The sequence below is a fragment of the Manis javanica genome, chromosome 6 (genome assembly GCF_040802235.1).
Source record: "Manis javanica isolate MJ-LG chromosome 6, MJ_LKY, whole genome shotgun sequence".
In the NCBI taxonomy this organism is placed as follows: domain Eukaryota; kingdom Metazoa; phylum Chordata; class Mammalia; order Pholidota; family Manidae; genus Manis; species Manis javanica.
The window spans coordinates 53020402-53039866 of record NC_133161.1 but is presented as its reverse complement, the minus strand read 5'-3'; the positions used below and the strand labels follow the sequence as shown (position 1 = coordinate 53039866).

Here is a 19465-nt window from a genome sequence, read left to right as displayed (position 1 = left end):
TGCAGTTTTCAGAATGTAGAAAAAATTTTATAATGATTCTTGAGTAACACAAGTATATTATTCTTCAGAAAATCCTTATTGAAGGAGCTGTGTACTGGGAACTCCATTAAGTATTGGTACTCTAACAAAACAATCCTGGCCATCAGAGAGCTTAAAATTCAGAGGTAGCCTACAGGTAGGGAGTTACACGGTGTGCCCAGAGTTAGGATAAGAAAAGTATAGAGTGCTATGAGAGCGTTTGTGAAGGGCTCTTCCCAGAATAGGTGAATGTAAACTGAGAATAACTGATGGGTAAATAGAACCAAAAAGTAAATAGAAATGAAGCAGGTGAAGAGGGAGTAAAGAGAACTGTATTACTCAGGATGCGATGAGCAGGTATGGTTAGATCCTAGAGTGTGAAAGCGGGGAGGTGCTGGGAGGCTTGAGAGCAGTAAAACAGGGTCCAAACCACATAGGGCCTTGTAGGTAAGACTTGAAGACTTTGTCTTAAGAAATTAAGGATCCTGAACTGAGATTATGAATTGGAGGATTAGAAATAAGAGTGACATAATAAGATTTCTGTTTTGGAAAACTTATTTGGACTGCAGGTTGGAGAATGAGTCAGAGACAAGAGTAGAGGCAAAGAAAGTAGCTATTAAATGGGTAAGAGAAATTCCAATGAGGGGTAATGGTTCTAGAGCCAGGGGTGATGGCTGGAGGGATGGAGAATAGTGGACACCTTCAAGACCTGGGTAAGAAAAAAGGTTGACCAAAAAAGAAAGGTGTAAGGGAGATTGCCAGAAGAGCTGCTTGGTAGAGATGATATTCAGGTTTCTGCAAGATGAGTTTGAAGTGTCTGTGTGATTTCCTAGGGAGAGAGTTCATGAGCAGTTCTGAAGTTGGGTTGAATGAGTAAGAGTTTGGGGAAGAGAGATCTAAGATGGAGATTAGCATTTTCCCCTCCCTGAAATATTATTTACTAAGTATTCAAATAATGTTTGAAGATTTTAAGTTGTATATTGCTTGTTGCCATTTCTGAGAAGAGGGTTAAGTTAGGCTTGTTAGAACTTGTTGGGAAGTTGTGTTTATTTTTGAAAGTCAGTGATCCTTGAATGAAGAGATCATCTGACTCTAATTCAGGACAAGTGGAGACTTCCTCTTGAAGCTAACTGTAACACTGTGGTGTGAGGCCCAGTGCCCTAGAACTTTTCTGTTTCTCTTTGTTCTCAGTGTTAAATTTGGCCTGGGGAGCATTCCTTCAGGGAAACACAGAAGCATCATGGCTGGAGTGTGGGCTCTGGAGCCAGGTTGCCAGAGTTTAAGTTCTGGTTCTGCCATTTACCAATGGCGTGACTGCCATTTACCAAAAAATGCAAATTATTTAATGTCTCTGAGTTTGTTTTATCACGAATATATTGGGAAAAATATTACCTACATCATATATTGTTGTAAGAATTGAGTTAATATAAAGCATTTAGAACTGAAAACTGAAGAAATGTTAGCTGTCATCATTATTACTGTTGTTAATAGATGGAGGCTCAGTCTATGGAGGCAAGAGAGAACTACTTTTTTGTTAAATGTGAGGCATGCACTACAGGTGCATTTTGCCTGGAACGCCCAAAGTGTTTCTGAATTTCTGAGACATCTGCACTGAAGACTGAGTTGCAGGCTATGCTGCAGCTGTTAGTTATCCTCTCTCATTATGGGAGTGGCTGGCTGTGTATTTGGAGGAAGCTGGGCCAATGTTCTGTTTTGTTTCTACCCCCAGTGATGCTCTCTTACAGACCTGTGATTTTACTTCTCACCTGAAGAAATAGTGTTTCCTGGTAGGTTTTTCTACTCCCTGAAAAACAAAGCAAAATTCCTATTTAAACTTGTAGGTACACTGAAGTCATCATGAGAATGGGTTCTTTTTCCTTTTTCTTTTTGGAAAACTTTTGCTTTTTCATGTGTAATCCAAATGGACTGGGAGGAGGAAGACAGACTGGGGGGTCAAAGTACTGATGTTGGGGTCTGAGCCAATGAAAAGAATTGTGAAAACAGGGGCTGACTGTGCTAAGTGTTCAGTTCTCCTGTACGGCTGCCCCTTGAACAGTTAAGCTCTTTCTTGATTTTCCCTGGAGTCCTACTAAGAAAAATAAAATCATTCAGAAAGACACAAAGAGGAAGAGAGAGGTATTATGCTTATGGGATTGCTGTTTTCATGGTTGTGTTCTTTCCTATAAACTAATGCTTTGCTTTGAATTTGACAGGAATTTGAAAGTGATTATGTTATGTTTAAGTCCAAAATTTTGGATTTTGACAGAAGGCTTGGGACAATTCTTTGTGAAGGTTTCTTTAACTGCCATGGTCTAGAAGCTGCATTTAAGGTTAGTTCTGAAGAAGCTTCCAAAAAAAACATTTTACTAATGAATAATTTAGACTGTGCAATGACAAGAATGAATATATTCCTTTGTGTTCCAGGTCAACTATTAACTAGTTACAGTCTCTTCATATGAAGCTCATTAAATTATAAACTTTGAATAACGCAGTAATGACTAATGAAGTTTACTTTGGACAAGGTCAGTTTTAGGGCATTTGACTATTCATCTTTTCTTGCATTCACAGTGTTTTAGCTCCCATTACCGGTAGAGCAAGTATGGCATGGCTTCTGAAATATTGATCCAAAATTAAACCACAATGAAACATGAAAAATATCTGTTAATTCAAGAATTTTATTCCTTTATCATTGTTCACATATGTTGGGTTCACTTGCCGACTTTATTACTCTGACAAACATTAAGCAACTTACATACTATATTTCATCAAGTTTAAGACACCATCAATTATCAAACATGCCATTATTTTATTTTGTGTACCAATAAAGAAAAATGACAAGTCATGCCATTGATTACATAATGTCCAATTACAGACACATTAAAACATGAAAGAATGTTTGTCATAGTGTAGGGAATAGGGACTTGCTTGTCAGAGAAGAGAATTGTAAGTCAAGTGTAAATTCAGATGACATCCTAGATAGAAATTGAGGCTGCATTATCAGAAGAAACACATTTGGAGTATCATGGGCACCATTTGTTGAAAATGACAGCAAAACAATATAACATACACAAACTTTATTTGTTTGTTGGATTTTGACCTTCAGATTCAAATGCATTGGTCAGATGGTGGTGAAGCTGCTAATGTCTTCTGGCCCCAGTCAATTATTTTAAATGGACACTTCAGGAGGATCAAATGGTTGTTTGTTTTTTAAGAGTTCATGGGTGACACTGAGTTGCTGCTGGTCAAAATATATAGCCTGTTGTTATAAAACATTAAACCTCCTGTAATCCCATCTCTTAGAAATAACAATTGTATTTAATACTGTCAGTACTTTTTCTTGGACTAGATATGCATATATAAGTTCTCTTTCACAAAAATGACACCTGATTCTCTTTGGTAACCTTTCTTTTACTTAGAAACCAGCTATAAATATTTTCTTTTATAATAGAATTTGGCGCTGTTATTTTTAGTGGCTGCATAGTATTCAGTCATGTTCTCTGTTACTAGGGCTACTCTGCTTTCTTGCTTTTATAGATAACTGAAATAAAGAGCATAGATGAAGCATCAATCACAGAGGCTCATACCTTTTCTAATTCAAGTCTCTCTTCCCTTCTCATAACCACCAATATGGATTTGATTCTAGGACATGCCAGTTGTTTTGTTTTTCCTCTAAACAATTTAAGCTCTTTTTTGTCATGTGTTTTCTTCTTAAACTTTCCACATGTACCTTGTCTACTGAAACCTGTAAGATGAGCTCCTGCCTTGTAAGCCCTAAAGGGATGGCACATCATCTTACAGCCCTTGTTACATAAAGATCACATCCTGCAATGCCTTAGATAAAGCAGACACTTAATAACTGCTTCAGGTTAGGTGGGCTGACTGGCAGAATATGGAAATGATGCAACAATGACAGTAAACTGCAGGAAGAGGAGCAACAGAGGAAAAAACTACTGGGTTGTGTTTTTAGGGAGAAAATGACTTCTACCATAGGTATAGGATGATGAACGATTTACTGCTGTGTTCCAGGGAGTAAATATTTGCAGACCTTTCTCTGAAGACCATGATACAATGCCTGCTCTTGGCAAAGACACGGCCAGGGAGGACAGCGGCACTCAACACTGTCCCACTGTAGTATGAAGCTGTAGGTCAAAACCTACAATGTTGGTATCACTAAAAAACAGAACAAAGCAAAACGCTAATGGATGTTTCTCTAAAGTTTACAGTGTGTCTTCATGAATGTAGACTGAAGTGCGTTAGATTAAAAAGTATCTAGAGAAGTCTTCAGACAATATAATTGAAAACTATAAAATATTGAAGTGTATATGGTTCAGGCAGCAACAGATTAAAAACTCTGAAAGAGGCAAACCTGGGAAAAGATATAAATATGTACTACTTGAATAGTGGTAACAGCGTTATGAAGAGTCATATTACATACTTAAATTGAGAGGTAGAAGAAAACTAAACCTTACAGGTCTCAAATGGGATATTTAGAGAATGAAGTATATAGCAGGAGTCCATCTTTAATCTTTTGAGGTTGGTATGAAGAAAAAGTCTATATTCTTCATAAAATAGCTCTTAGTTCCACTATGACAAGGAAGTGAGAGGTTCAAGTGACATTTATTCTCATATGGAGGATAATTTTTACGTATGGGATGATGTTGAAAAATTATGGTAAAATGTACTGCCTGAAAGGTTAAGACTTATTTTTACTACTGCTTTCTGGCTTTACAGCCTCCTACAAGAATATTTTCTGTGTCATTCCTCCTTTATACTTGGAGTTAAGACTCCCTAAGCATGCTAGGTAGGTAAGATGTGATGTAGCTAGGAAGCTTTTGGCATTGTTTCAGTTGCGGTGATGTAAGTGTTTGAAAATGTTGTGAAATGAATGTTTCTCTGCTGTTGTTGGGGTACATTCCTTTGTTAAATCTACAAGGCAATGTTTACATTAGAATGTTAGCATGAAATCCAAACTGAGCAAAACAATGGTCATAAGAAGAAAGTTAATAATTTACATTTTGCTAGGTAGCAGCTAATGAAGCAGATTTAAAATGCTTAGCAGTGTCTACAATAGTTATAATATATTCCCAGGAAAAAAGTCAGAAGGTGTTTATCTAAACTGGCCTCTAAGATATGGTTAGATTTTCATTTTAGTTTGTAGTTATTTCATTGTGTTGAATTTTTTTTCCTCCAGTGAATATAGTTTATGGAAATGTATATAAATGTTTACAATGAAGTTTTGTTTTTTTTTTAAGAAAACAAATTTTGGGGAACACTCATTTCTGAGAGGAAGAAAAAACGCTCGCTTTCTTTCACCACATTGCTAACAAGGTGTTAACCTTGGTATATGGTTTTCTGCCTCCTGGATTATATTTAGCTATTTTGAGGAAATATTTTCTTTGAAATAAAAACAAGTTATCCATATAACATGCCTAATAACTTTATGAAGCCTACACAGAGTAAGCAAATAACAAAATATTATTGAATGGCACGTTGGCTGCTGAGGGGCCACACAGGGAAGAGCAGATTCCAGTGGCAGACTGCCCAGTGTCAGATGCCAGCTCTGCCACTAGCTGTGTGAATTTGGGCAAGCTCCTGCCTCCCTATAACTCAGTGTCCTTATTTGGAGCAGGTGATAACAACATTTTTAAGGCCCTTGAAATATCGTGCCTGGTACCTAGTCAGCACTATATAAACATTGCTTACACAAAAACATGTACTTTAATTAATTTTTACTTGCAAAGAAAACTGGGTTGCATTAGCGTACAGAAGAATCTACAGGGCGCAAGACGATAAGACAGGAGGCTGATGGAAACCCATGGTCAGGCTTGGCAGGGAGCTCAGCTTTGTAGAAACTGGTAGTGAACGTGAGTTTGGATCTAGGGCCACCGCAGACTGAGCAAGAATTTGGAGGACCTCACCCTTCTGCCTTCTTCTGCTTGCTCATAACGTGATCCTGTTTCAGTCCACATCTTTTTTCTGTCTCGCTACTCTTTGGCTTCCTCTGCTTGCTAGTAGTTTCGGTTCACTCCTAATTTGGCTGGTATAGGTTCAGCCTGCCATGCCCTGTTTCTCTTCTGAGAGAGACTGTAGTTAGCTCAAGGCATTACTATGAGCCATGACACTCATGTCACAGGGACTGTCTGCTGCAGAGAGCCTGTGCTTGGAACAGTCACTGTTGCTATCTCAGGCTGCCGTGCTGGGGGTGGCTGGACGGTGTGGCCTGGACCTGGGCTGCCCTAGGCAGGATAGCTGCTGTGGCTGGTGCATCAGGATAACTATTGATGGTGTGACCTAGAGGTTCTCATTGTGGATATTCTTATATCTAAAGAGGGCACATGTAGGAGGGAAGAACAAATAAAGGATATATAAATTTTGCTTCTGCTTTATACCCACAAAGCATCTTCTAAAACTTCCTGGTGCCCAGCAGGAAGAGGCAGTGGAATGTGTGAGCAGGGATTACTGACAAACCATGGTTCATTTCTGCCTGCTTTCATTTTCCACTGAGGAAGGAAAACTACATGGAGAACTTGCTTTATTGGAAAAATATGTTTTAGATTTGGAGGTATTACAGGATACTTGTAGTTTCTTGATTTTTGCTCTACCTCTAGACATGTAAGAAGTTTAATGGAGAAAATAGCTTTGTATTAAAAACCTGTGGTTCTTACATTTCTTTTACTTTTATTTTTATAGCTTTTGACCATATCTGGGAATTTTCTGGAGAAACCAGTTGTCATGAAAATGTTCAGCCCACATTATAGCACACTAGTGCACATGTTTAATGCAGACTTGGATATGTGTCAACACTTATATAATGAACACATGAAACAGGTAAGTGAGGGATTTTAAGTTGAACACACCGAGAGCATCATTTTTGTGAATAATGGCCATCAGTAGAACTGTATTTGATGATATCTAAAGTTTAGATCTAGGCACTAGAACTTTTATGCTGTTATTTAATTGGTTTCCTTATAGAGAGGAAGAACATGCTTTAGAAATAACTCTACTGATGAAATTACTTAACTCATATATTTTATATATTTGTACTATAAAAGTACCAAAATGAACAATTGCTTATAAGGATGGAATGCACATTGACTGAATGTTCCCTTCCTTCCTTTTCACCAAAATATCAATTTGCAGATTGAACATGGAAATGTAGTTGTTAACAAGAATATGCCATTTACCTCAGGAAATATTAAATGGGCTAAAGAGATCCTTGAACGACTTCAAACATTTTGGTCAAACTTTGCATCTCTACAGTATCTGTAAGTACTTAGGCTAATTTCATGGTACAGTTATTTTAATGATACAGGCAGTTTTTATATAGTGGAGTGAGCTGTGCATTTTGGCATGTAAAGAGTCATTGCCTTATGTAACTCTTCATTGACTGAACTCAGTTCATTCAGTTCATTGAATGAACTATATTCATTAAATATGCTTAACTGGACTCATAACTTCATATATTTCCATGTTTACGGGTCCTTTTCTCTCTTCCTTTTATTCACAATATGTTTAGTTTTTTATTACTATTTCTCCTTGCTCCAATAACTAGCATTCCTTTTATTTCACAGGCCTTCTCTACCTTTCTCTTCTTTGTAGGAACTGGTAACTCTTTGCTATTGGCATTTAGTAAAATCTTTGGAGTTCCATTCATTTCCTCACTGTATCTTCTATGGCAAAGACAATTTGAAAGCATCATTTGGCCTTTATTATTTCTCTTCCTTTATGGTTTTATATTTTATATTGAATATTATATTATTGCAAAGTAGTTAAGCTGAAATATATAGAAAAGTAGAAAAATTATTTGGCCTTTTTTATTTCTCTTATGGTTTTATATTTTCTATTGAGTATTATATTATTGCAAAGTAGTTAAGCTGAAATCTGATATATAGACAAGTAGAAAAATCATATTTCTGCAGATTCTTGGAAAGTCCTGATGATGCTTTAGTTTATCAGAAGTATATTGAAATGACAACTTTGCTAGACCAATTTGAAAATCGTATCTATAATGAATGGAAAAGTAACGTGGATGAAATCTGTGAATTCAATTTGAATCAACCTTTGGTTAAGTTCAATGCCATAAATGGTCTTCTCAGTGTCAACTTTGATCCAAAGGTAGGGGTTTGATGTTTTTAAAATATATTATAGATGCTGTTATTATAATATATTCCTGATGCTTCCAGTCATTTATATTTTATTTTGGGAAAACATCAGTGCTATGAAGAATATAACTGGAAAGTAGGTCTTTGTTTTGGAGATTTGTTTTCCAAATCCTATATCAATTATTCTTCATTTTTTTGCCTCATAACTATTTTTTTTACCATTCCCACCTTTCCTGGATAATGGGTTACTTGAGAGTAGGGTCCTTACATTTTATCTTTGTGTTCTGTATTTATAGCATAGTGTCTGACACTTGGCAATAATTAATAAGTGTTAGTTGAATAGAATCATTACTCTTTTATCAGATATTTTCTGGCTTGATTATATTATGTAATAAACTACAGAAACTTGAATAGTAATTATATATATGTATATGTGTATATTTATGTAGGGAGTACTACATGTGCATATGTATGATAAATATGATATATATGTAGGTATAAATATATTTAAACAACCTGTCTTCAAGTCTGAGAGCCTTGGTAGGTGGCACAAAAGCTTTCTTTTTTATTTACCTACAGAAATATGCTTTACAGGAAGAATATCTAGAAGAATAGCTATTTGTAAGGTACCATTACAAAATAAAAATAGTAAACATCGGGGTGAATTTTTAGTAGTGAAGATCATATATTTGTTTTCCGTGATTGCCCTTTTTTTCATGGCAGTCTGAGTGTATGCCTCAGAAGGGGGAAAGTTACCCTCACTGAGTTTGCCGTAATCTGCACCCAAGTTCTGATCTGTTCCCTTAAAATATTACAAAATAGCATCACTTAACCTGGTTTGTAAACCTCAGCACACATATACAAATATATGACCTAGAAAACTGAAGATTCTAATTCATCAAAGTGACTTACAGAAACTAAACTTCTGAGATATTTTAGGGATAATTCCTATGATTCTACCTGAAGGGATTATAAATACAAAACATACTGAACTAGTTAATCCATGGAGTAACAAGTTAAGGAAGACAACTGGTTTACCTTTTTAAGCATGTTGCATAGATTTTTCCTCAAAACCTGTATTTAGGGGTACACTCAGTTCTACAGCATGACACATACATTTCTAAAAATTGCTACTTTATGAAATATCACACAATAGCCAAGAAATGGAAGCAACCTAAGTGTCCATCAGTAGATGAATGGATAAAGAAGATGTGGTACATATACACAATGGAATATTATTCAGCCATCAGAAGAAAACAAATCCTACCATTTGCAACAACATGGATGGAGCTAGAGGGTGTTATGCCCAGTGAAATAAACCAAGCAGAGAAAGACAAGTATCAAATGATTTCACTCATATGTGGAGTATAAGAACAAAAAAAAAATGAAGAAACAAAACAGCAGCAGAATCACAGAACCCAAGAATGGGCTAACAGTTACCAAAGGAAAAGGGACTGGGGAGGATGGGTGGGAAGGGAGGGATAAGGGTGGGGAAAAAGAAAGGGGGCATTACGATTAGCATGTATAATGTGGTGGGTGGGGGCATGGGGAGGGCTGTGCAACACAGAGAAGACAAGTCGTGATTTTACAGCACTTACTACACTGATGGACAGTTACTGTAATGGGGTTTGTGGGGGGGACTTGATGATGGGGGGAGTCTAGTAACCATAATGTTCTTCATGTAATTGTAGATTAATGATACCAAATAATAAAAATAATAATAATAATAATACAATTTTTAAAAAAACATAGGGTTTATGTGGAAAATTGGGGGCAGGGGTACAGTACTCAAAAACTTTTCCAGATAGGAACCTAGGAAGAACAGCGGCATAGTTTTATACATTTTAAATGGTTAAGTAATACATAAATACTACAGAAAATATGACGATTTCCCTTAAAGAACTGAAGTTTGCTCGTTGACGTGGGTGTTGGAAGGGTTGTGAATTGTGAGCTTCTGTGAGTGGTAGAGGAGGGTTCCCTGAAACCAGGCAGGAAGTACCACCAGAAGTGGGTGGGCGGGACTTATCACACACCTGTGAGCTGAAGTACCTGGTGGATGTTTGAGGTGTATGCACATGAGCATTTTTCTTATTCCCAAGACTGTCAGTTCAATTGGGGGAACTTTTTAGCATTTACCTAGTGTTTCTTGCTGATGAAGTTTCAGATAAGTAAAGACAAAATCTGTGGTACACTCACATTGCTCCCTAGTTGATCAATCATGTTGGAACAAATTTTTGTTTTCAAAAATTATCGCACAATCAACAGAACTGGGAAGAGACCAAGACCCACTTATGGACTTGCATTTCAGATCTTGTGCATATGTTACTGTCTTTTGCTTGAATTCTTTCTCTTTGACAGTGGCCATAGTCAGTGATTTATACCTTTATAATTTATACTTCTACATCGGATGGAATGTCTAATTGTTGCCTTTAAAAAGCTTAAGAAATAAAATCCTCTTTGACAATTTGTAATAATCATTGGGTGAAATTTTAAGTGTTTTGATTTTAACCTATGTTAGAAGAGAATGATATTATTAAAATATGTAATAATTCTTTATTTTCTTTTAATAGCTAGTGGCTGTATTGAGAGAAGTGAAATACCTTTTGATGTTAAAGAAATCAGATGTGCCAGATTCAGCCTTAGCCATTTTCAAAAAAAGAAACACTATTTTAAAGGTTTGTGTTTTTAGATATTAGGGCATATTTTGAATAGAATTATTCTATATTTTAATAATTAACATGTTAATGCTATGATACTTTTATGTCTCTAAGGTAGAGAAAGTAGCTTTAATACATTAGGCACTTTCTGTTTTGGTATTTTTCTTTGCTCAGTACAACAGAAATCTTGAACTTCTTGTGCAAGGATATAATAAGCTGAAGCAGACTCTTCTGGAAGTTGAATACCCTCTGGTTAAAGATGAGCTGAGAGCCATGGATGAGCAGCTACAAGCAGCCGCAACATCACTGACATGGCAGGATGACTGCTGGGGATACATCGAGAGGGTGAGGACAGCCACCTCTGAGTTGGAGCACAGAGTGGAGTGCACGCAGAGCAATGTTAAAGTCATCCAGCAAATGATGCAGGCCTGGGCTGAGTGTACGCTCCTTCCCAGGAGAGAGCACAGGAGGGAGACTGCCTTTACTCTGGAGGACAGGAGTGATCTGTTCGCTAGAAAATACAGGCTAATTCAAGAAGATGGCTACAAGATACACAACTTGGTAGAGGTAATTGTTTTCAAGGTCTTGAAATTTTATAGATCTCTTCTTTTAGGTTAGAAAAGAGCAGAAATATTTAACGTAATAATGCAGGACTCTCTTATTGGGCCTGAAAGAGCTTAATATATGGTTTTGTTAAATATTTAAAATGGAGGAATTTGTTACTTGCCTATAAATTCTGTAGCCCTCACTCTCCATATTCCTGAGGGAAGAGATTGGAATATGAGATATTTGATGGAACAATTTTGAAAGGCTAGAGATGAGATCCTAATCTTTGTCATGCTTATATCCTCTTTCCAATGTTATTAATAACTACGGGTGTTTGTTGAATGCCTAGATGAGCCAGTTATCTTTTTTACATCCTCTCATGTAACTCTCTCAGCCTTCTCCTAAGGATGGCAGCAGGAGTTGGTCTCCTTTTAACTAATGCTTGAGTTTTTAAAAACAGTAACAGCACTATTCTAGGGTTGTCAACTTTAAGACAGAAAATAAAATAAAACTTAAGACAGGAAAATAAAAACAAACAAAAAACATCAAAAAGTCCCCTTTCTCTTGGATCTTACATTCTAGTCAGGGAAGATAGAGAAAATAACAAATACATAATATGTCAATTGGTCAAAGGAGCAATGGTGAAAAACACAGCAGAGCAGAGGGAACAGGAAATTGGTATGTATGTGGGGGTCTATTTTTATATGAAGTGAGTTAGAAAGGCCTCTTTACTGAAGTTGTGTTTATGCAAAGAATTGAAAGGGAAAGGGAATGAGCCTTGTGGATATCAGGAAAAGCGTGTTCTAGGTAGCAAAAAGTGTAAAGCTTTGTGGTAGGAGCATGGTTGCCCTGCTTAAGGATCAGTTAGAGAGCCCAGCATGCCTGAAGCAGAATTGGCAAGGGAAGAGTGGTAGGGGATGAAGTTTGAAAGGTACTGTGGGGATATCACATGAGATCTTCAGGCTATTATAGGAACTTTGGCTTTTGCTCTGAGGGGAAATAGCCAGAGACTCTCTGCTCTAAGGTTTTCCCTTTTGAGAAGAATCTACAGGGAAGCAAGGAGATGGTAGCAGTGAGACCATTAAAAGATTTATTTTAATAATCCAGGTGATAATGGCTGGGTCAGGATGGTAATGATAGAAGCAGTCTGTGATAGATGTATTTTCAAGGTAGGACCAACACATTTGCTGTACTGAGTCAGGGGAGAGAAGTCAAGGATGACTTTAAGGTTTTGGTTTGAGCATCTGGAAGATTTGAGTTTCCCTTTCCTGAAAAAAGCAAGACTGTGGGGAAACAGATTTTGTAGGAAAACACAGGATTTGGTTTGGGGCATGTTTGTGAGAGATATCTGCCCCAGGGGAGATTCTGAGTAGGCTGGCATTACAACTGTGAGTCCAGAGTTCAGAGTAGAAGTCCAGACAAGTGATGCAGAATTGAGCGTTGGAAGCATGTATATCATATATAGAGCCATGGCTTTAGATGAGATCATGTAGGAATTAATTGTAAATAGAGAAAAGGTCCAAGGACTGGCCTTGAAGTCATCCCTGGGGCCAGAGAGATGAGGAGGATCTAGCACAGGATACTGTAAAGGAGGCCAGTGGAGTAGAAGGAAATCAAGGGGTATGATGGCCTGGAAGCCACATCAAGAAGGATTTCAAGGAGGAGGAAGATTTTAATTCTGTCCCATCTTCAAAACAAGGCCAGAGATTGACCATCAGATATGGCAGCATGGAAGTCATTGGTGACTGTGACAGGAGCTCACTTGATGGAGGAAGCCTGCTCGGAGTGGGCTGCCAAGGGCACAGGAGAAATGGCACAAGAACACCAATACATTCCTGAGGAGTTCTGATGTGGTGGCACTAAAAACTGGGCAGGACCTCAGTGCATTTGTCAGGGATCGGGAGGATCTTATTTTTAATATGGCTAATGTTTCAGGATGATGATTATGTATTATTTGGAATGATCTAGTAGAGAGGAAAAAGTTGTTGGAGGAAAGTTCTTGAAGAAATAGTATTTATATGGAATACATGTGGCAACTGGCTTTAGGTAAGAGCATGGAGTGTTCATCTGGATTAGCAAGCGGGAGAGAAGGCAAAGGAGAGGGGCATGGTGCTCATGGGTGAGCAGCGCTGGTGATGGGGGCCTCGGGAAGCTCATTTCTCATTGCATCTGTCTTCTTGAGGGAAAAAGGACAGGAATTAAGTAGCGTATTCTGTACTTCCTTCTGAACATCCTGGTTATGTGGTTGGAATCTTCTCTGTAGAGAGATGCAGTCCTCAGACCACAGTCTCTCTCCTTTGGGCAGGGCAGACAGACCACACACAGAAACACACACACACAGACAGTATCTGCAAAGTATTCAGTGTATTTCACTTAGAAGACTTTCAAACACTGGAAGAGAAAAATGAGTGCAGCTAGAGTGAAAACAAATCAAGGACTGTTCTCTGGGGCACACCACCCTTCAGAAGCTGGGCAGAAGGCAGAGAACCAGGTAGAGGGGAGAGGAGCAGCTGACACAGGAGGAAAACCATGGAAGCAGTGGAATCCTGGATGCTGAGTAAAGAAAGCATGTGAAGGGTAAGGAGCTTGCTTACCAAAAAGAAAGGTGTGGTACACTTGATATGATGTATTGAGTATGTGTGGCAAAAATTTAAAAAAAACAAGAAAATTAATAAGGATTTCAAAGTTTCAGTTGACTTCCAAGGTTGTTTAAAATTTTTAAGAACATTTTAATTTTCTCTGCTGATACCAATTTGCTAGGACAAAGACTTTGTCCCTGCCTTCTGTGACTCCTGCCTGTTTTAGCAGCCTAGAACTGCTGTAACAGAGTACCACAGGCAGGTCTTTAAACAGCAGAAATTTATTCTCTTACAGTCCAGAGCTTGAACTGTGAAATCAGGGTGGACAGAGCCATACTCCCTTTGAAGGCTCAACCTAAAGCCTGGGTAGTCTTGAGGGAATCGCAGCGGGGGTTCCACGATGTCTAGAATTTTTTTCTAAGCAGTATCTTAACTTAGGCATGCCATTGACTATTCCTACTTGTTCACTGATACGCTGTGAATTTTTCTGTGACTTTTAGGATGCCTTACAATTGTTTAGGCATTAGAATCTGTCTCACAGAGAACAGATGATGGATTACAATTAGTTTCTTCTGTTACATTTTCTAAGTACTAAAAAATACATATTTCCTAAACCCTAATCTGGGGGGTTTAGACCAGTAAGATTTATGAATCCTGATTAAGATGCATTGAAAATATTGCCAATATATGGCTAGAAATTGCTACAAAACAAGGTTTTGCAGAGAGAGAGATTGAAATTTTTATACTAATTAATAGATTTTTTTTTTCCTTTAAGTCAAAAACAAAAAGCTTTTCCGTCACTATTCTTAGAATGAGACCTGGGGAAGACTTACAATTTAAGGGAACTCAACTTCAAAACAGAGATGAAACGATTAGTTGTTTCTATAAGTTGCAAATTTTAAGTGATTTTTCCCCCCTCTTAGCAGCACATGATTTTGAACCTGGTTCTCAGACTTCCACCGAGGAATGTGGTTTGGGAAAGCTGTAGAAATACGGCAGTGGGTGTGTCCGTTTCACCTGTTTATGCTGCATGCAGCCTTTGTGGCTGTGGGATCTCAGGGCGGAGTCCGCAGTCAGAGCAGCAGAGGGAGAGAGGAGGGCGGACCATGAAGACTGGGTCTGGATGCAGCCTGGGCAATCATTGAGTGACCCCAAGCTCTCTTTTCTCTTCTTTTTCTCCCCTTACCCTAAATTGCTTAAAATACAGCAATTCTTATAAATAACACTACAGTGATATAAACTGGATCTCTTGGGATGAAAAAGTATAAACCATGAGGCAATTACAGGTACAATACTATGATGTGTTGGAAAGAACTCTATACAGGGCAGCCAACAAGGCTGGTTTCTATTCCTAGCTCAGCTGCTAATTTCCTACAAATATGACACCAGATGTACTTTTGGTCTTTGTTTTTTAAATGAGACTGAACAAGATGATCATTAAAGATTTTTTTTTTTCCAGTTCTAAGAAATATATTTCTTGCTAGTGCCTACAAAGGAGCCAAGACTGCTGCATACAGTTGCCCAGTATGTGTACTGTACAATCCCAGGGGTACAGGCCACATAAACTACAAAGGTATAAATAGTTCCACCTGGATGGTGGGTAAGGCAGCATCTCTAAAAGGAGCAGTTCTTAAAGTTGTTTGAGGGCAAGAAACCCCTAAAACAAAGAACTTGTTCATTTGTGCTCTGCTTTACCAGGAGCTAGACCACCTCTGTAGTTCTGATTCTTGCATGTAGCACACACTTTGAATCCTGGATTATATATCCATAGTAGCAGATAAAGTCTATCTTATAATCAGCTCTCATTCCAGTGTCTCCTTTTCTCTGTACCACGGTTTCTACCTTGGGCATCTGCCCTCTGGCCTGCATAGACTATATAACCTTTGCCACTCAGAGGTATCTCTGGAATAAACCCTGCTGCCCACCTGACCTTTTCAAATCTATGTCTCTAGGCCTGCCACACTGTGTGCCCAACCTCTAACCACAGTCCTTAACCACTTCCATCACTGGCTCTGCCATTCTCCTCTGACCTGTCCATTGCTTCACCCACACTTTTAGGAGATGCTGAGGTAGAACTTCACATTATTGAAGCACAAAGGGAGCTTAGACTTCACCAGGCAAGTGTTTCCTAAGCTCTTTATCAGGAGCTAGATTCATCTCTGTGTGCAAGTGATATAAACTGGATCCCTTGGGATGAAAAAGTATACTTTTCATCTACTGTTCACTTGGCTGCTTGCAGGTGGTTTGCAAAAAGTATTCTTTGTGTTTGGAAACTACTGGGTTAAACCAAGTTAAGTGGACTTCAATATAATAGATACACTGTGTGTCTCCAAGAATGGCCTTGAGACATAGCACTTTGCTGACTTAATGATCTTTGGATAGCCCAGAACAGCGTTCTCTGTAGGGCTGGTTTGGGAAATGTCATTTATAAGTAAGGTCCTGGAAGGCAAAGCCGCCGCATAGAGTTATGTGAAGAATTAGAAGGCCAGTCTGGTACGTCTGGAATGCATTGGGAACTAATGTGTATCTTGTTTGTATATGAAGTAGCCATCTTCATGATGATTTTCCTTTAAAGGGCGACTTATGAATGTATTTTGTAAATGAACTAATTGTTAACAAAATCCTGCTGACATCTGTACCATTGAGCTCAAGGTTCTGCAAGCTAGCATTTGAATGCTCCTGTGCGATCCACTAAAATGCATTCCTTCTTTAACAATCCATTTAAATGGAGCACTTTCATTTTTATACTCATTACTGTTTATACTCATCTATTAATACTTGTATGTTTCTAGGAGAATAGGAAGCTCTTCAGAGCCAGTCCTTCTCTGGAGACCTGGAAGATTTATGTAGAATTCATTGATGACATCGTGGTGGAAGGCTTTTTTCAGGCTATAATGCACGACTTAGACTTCTTCCTGATGAATACGGAGAAACAGTTGAAATCTGCACCATTTTTTCAAGTACAAATGATCTTAATGCCCCCTGAGATTGTGTTTAAACCTTCTTTAGAAAGAGAAGCTGGTGATGGTTTCTATGATCTGGTGGAAGAAATGCTCTGCAGTAGTTTTAGAATGTCTGCCCAGATGAAGCGAGTAGCAGCACATCTGGAAATTGCAAATTATCAGGTATTTTCTTTGTAAATGGATATTAGTCTTTAAAGATTCAAAAATAAATTGGCATAATGGAGAGCACAAGGAAAGTAGAATTTAGAAAAGGCATCACAATTTTTTATTTTACCGTACTTTCCTTTTGAGGAATTGCTGTGTGATAATGTTGTGTTGCATATAATTGATAGAGCAAGGTTAGTTTTAATAAATGCTTGGTTTTCTTCTCATTTAGAATGATATGGATAACATGTTAGGCCTGGTAGAGGTCAGGCAGGAGATTATGAAGAGAGTGGCAGATGTCATCAGCAAAGTCTTGGACTTCAGAAATACCCTGGACGCACACTCTTATTTCTGGGTGGATGACCGAGCTGAGTTCATGAAGCATTTTCTCCTGTGTGGCCATACTGTGTCCTCTGAGGAAACGGATGCTCGTGTAAATGAAGATGCCCCTGAACAACCACCAACTCTTGAACAATTCAAAGAACAGGCAAGGAAAACCCTTAGCATTTGATATAGTTATTGGTTTTTAATTGAGTTGTTATAAATTTTGTTCTCATTATAGATTGACACTTACGAGGCTTTATACGTTCAAATGAGCAAGTTTGATGACTTCCGAGTGTTTGATAGTTGGCTCAAGGTGGACATGAAGCCTTTCAAACTGAGCTTGCTAAACATTATTAAGAAATGGAGCTGGATGTTTCAGGAGCACCTTTTGAGATTTGTCATTGACAGGTAGCCCTTAGTGCTTTGATATTTGCAATTATGACTTTTAACATCTGATTGCTTTCTAAAATTGAAGTATTTCAAAGAGCATTGAAACTGCCTGTTTATAATAAAGATAAGTAGTGTTATCTTAGGTAAATAATGAAAGTAAGATTCAGTTAGAAGTCTTATACTTCTAAATGTTTTAATGAACTTAATTTGTGTTTGTGTGTATGTATTTAATAGTCTGAGTGAGCTACAAGAATTTATAAAGGAGACCGATGCCGGTCTTCAGAGAGAGTTAAATGAAGGTGATCATGATGGGTTAGTTGAAATCATGGGGCATCTTCTGGCTGTAAGAAGCCGACAGAGAGCTACTGATGAACTCTTTGAACCACTGAAAGAAACCATCACACTCTTGGAAACCTATGGCCAGAAGATGCCTGAGCAAGTCTATATTCAGCTAGAGGTAAGAGTAGTAGTAAAATAATCATGATTACCATAAATTGCTCATTTCCTTTTGCCCAATTCTTTACATACATTTCTTCTACACCCTCATAATAACCTACACTGTAGATATTAATGCTTTCATTTTACAGGCTAGAAATCTGAAACTTAAAGAGATTTAATAACTTTTTCAACACACAAATAGTAACTAACATTCAAAGTACTGCATCCAAATCAACTACCTTAAAAGGAACAGTGCTCATTTAGGTGTATTTATTTACCTATGTTTGTTGATGTAACACTATGTAGCCTTTTCCCTCCTGATAAAACTCCCATCAATTCTCTTATAACAGATCATGTGCAAGCATGCCCATCTAACTGACACATGACATTTCTTCCATCAAAGGCTGAGTTTACCCCCACTTCCTTTGAATTTTAAGCTGAATTTGTGACTTGCTTTGAACAATATATGTAGTTAAACTGAGGTTATGCTCATTCTGAACTTGGGCCTTCAGATGTATGGAAACCTCTGTTTTCATACTGTTAGAGACTGCTGGAGAGTCCACATGGAGAAAGAAAGAACACGAATCTAGGTGTGTTTCATGCCACAACACTCACTCTGAAGCTGCTGTGCCCCAGTGTCGTTGTCTCTCAAGGCATTTAGGTGATGAGAGCCTGAGCTTTTTTCACTTTTACTGTCACTTTCACACATGAACTATATCCCAGCTATTTTTCTTTTAAAACTGCCTGCCAGTTGAAAAGTATCCTAGTCTTTGGACACATCATGGACATGTTAATAAAGACTAAATAAAGCCCAATTTGGATGGAGAAATCACTGTGTCTCCTAAACAGGATTTCTGTCATCCTCCAATTTTCATGCACTGAGAGAACTTGGTGGCTGCCATGTGCCAAATGATGAACAAAGTCCTCTTAGTTATAACTGAAACCATGAATGCAGATTTCACAGTTGAGACTCTATTCCATGCCTCAGTAGATTTACATCATCCAGCAACTTCCAGGATGGGCTTACTTTTAACCTTGCAAATGTGATCCATAGACACATTAACTAAAAAATGGATTGAATTCTATTTCAGTCATTAGAGCGTGGAACTCAAATTTAGATTTGTTCCCAAGTACTGTATGAGTCCATCTCATCTGCTTGCCTCAGAGCAATGCTTTATCTTCACGAAAAGATTCCTCCAGATACCTCATTTTTAAGATTTGTCTATGCTGTCTCCAATATCCCACTTTCTGTTCTTTTCCTTTTTCTTGAGGTAAAATTTACAGTTCACATAACATAAAGGCAA

General features: G+C 37.9%; 1 protein-coding gene across 1 annotated transcript in view; it reads left to right on the top strand.

Moving 5' to 3' along the window:
- The window catches only part of DNAH11 (dynein axonemal heavy chain 11), a 337006-nt gene that overhangs the window by 52395 nt on the left and 265146 nt on the right, over positions 1 to 19465 (top strand). Inside the window, exons 9-18 of the mRNA XM_073238711.1 lie at positions 2232 to 2348; positions 6709 to 6846; positions 7159 to 7283; positions 7938 to 8133; positions 10691 to 10795; positions 10952 to 11344; positions 16695 to 17027; positions 17242 to 17496; positions 17572 to 17741; positions 17958 to 18180. Coding sequence (XP_073094812.1) covers positions 2232 to 2348; positions 6709 to 6846; positions 7159 to 7283; positions 7938 to 8133; positions 10691 to 10795; positions 10952 to 11344; positions 16695 to 17027; positions 17242 to 17496; positions 17572 to 17741; positions 17958 to 18180 — 2055 coding nt within the window. The remainder of the gene's footprint in view (positions 1 to 2231; positions 2349 to 6708; positions 6847 to 7158; positions 7284 to 7937; positions 8134 to 10690; positions 10796 to 10951; positions 11345 to 16694; positions 17028 to 17241; positions 17497 to 17571; positions 17742 to 17957; positions 18181 to 19465) is intronic.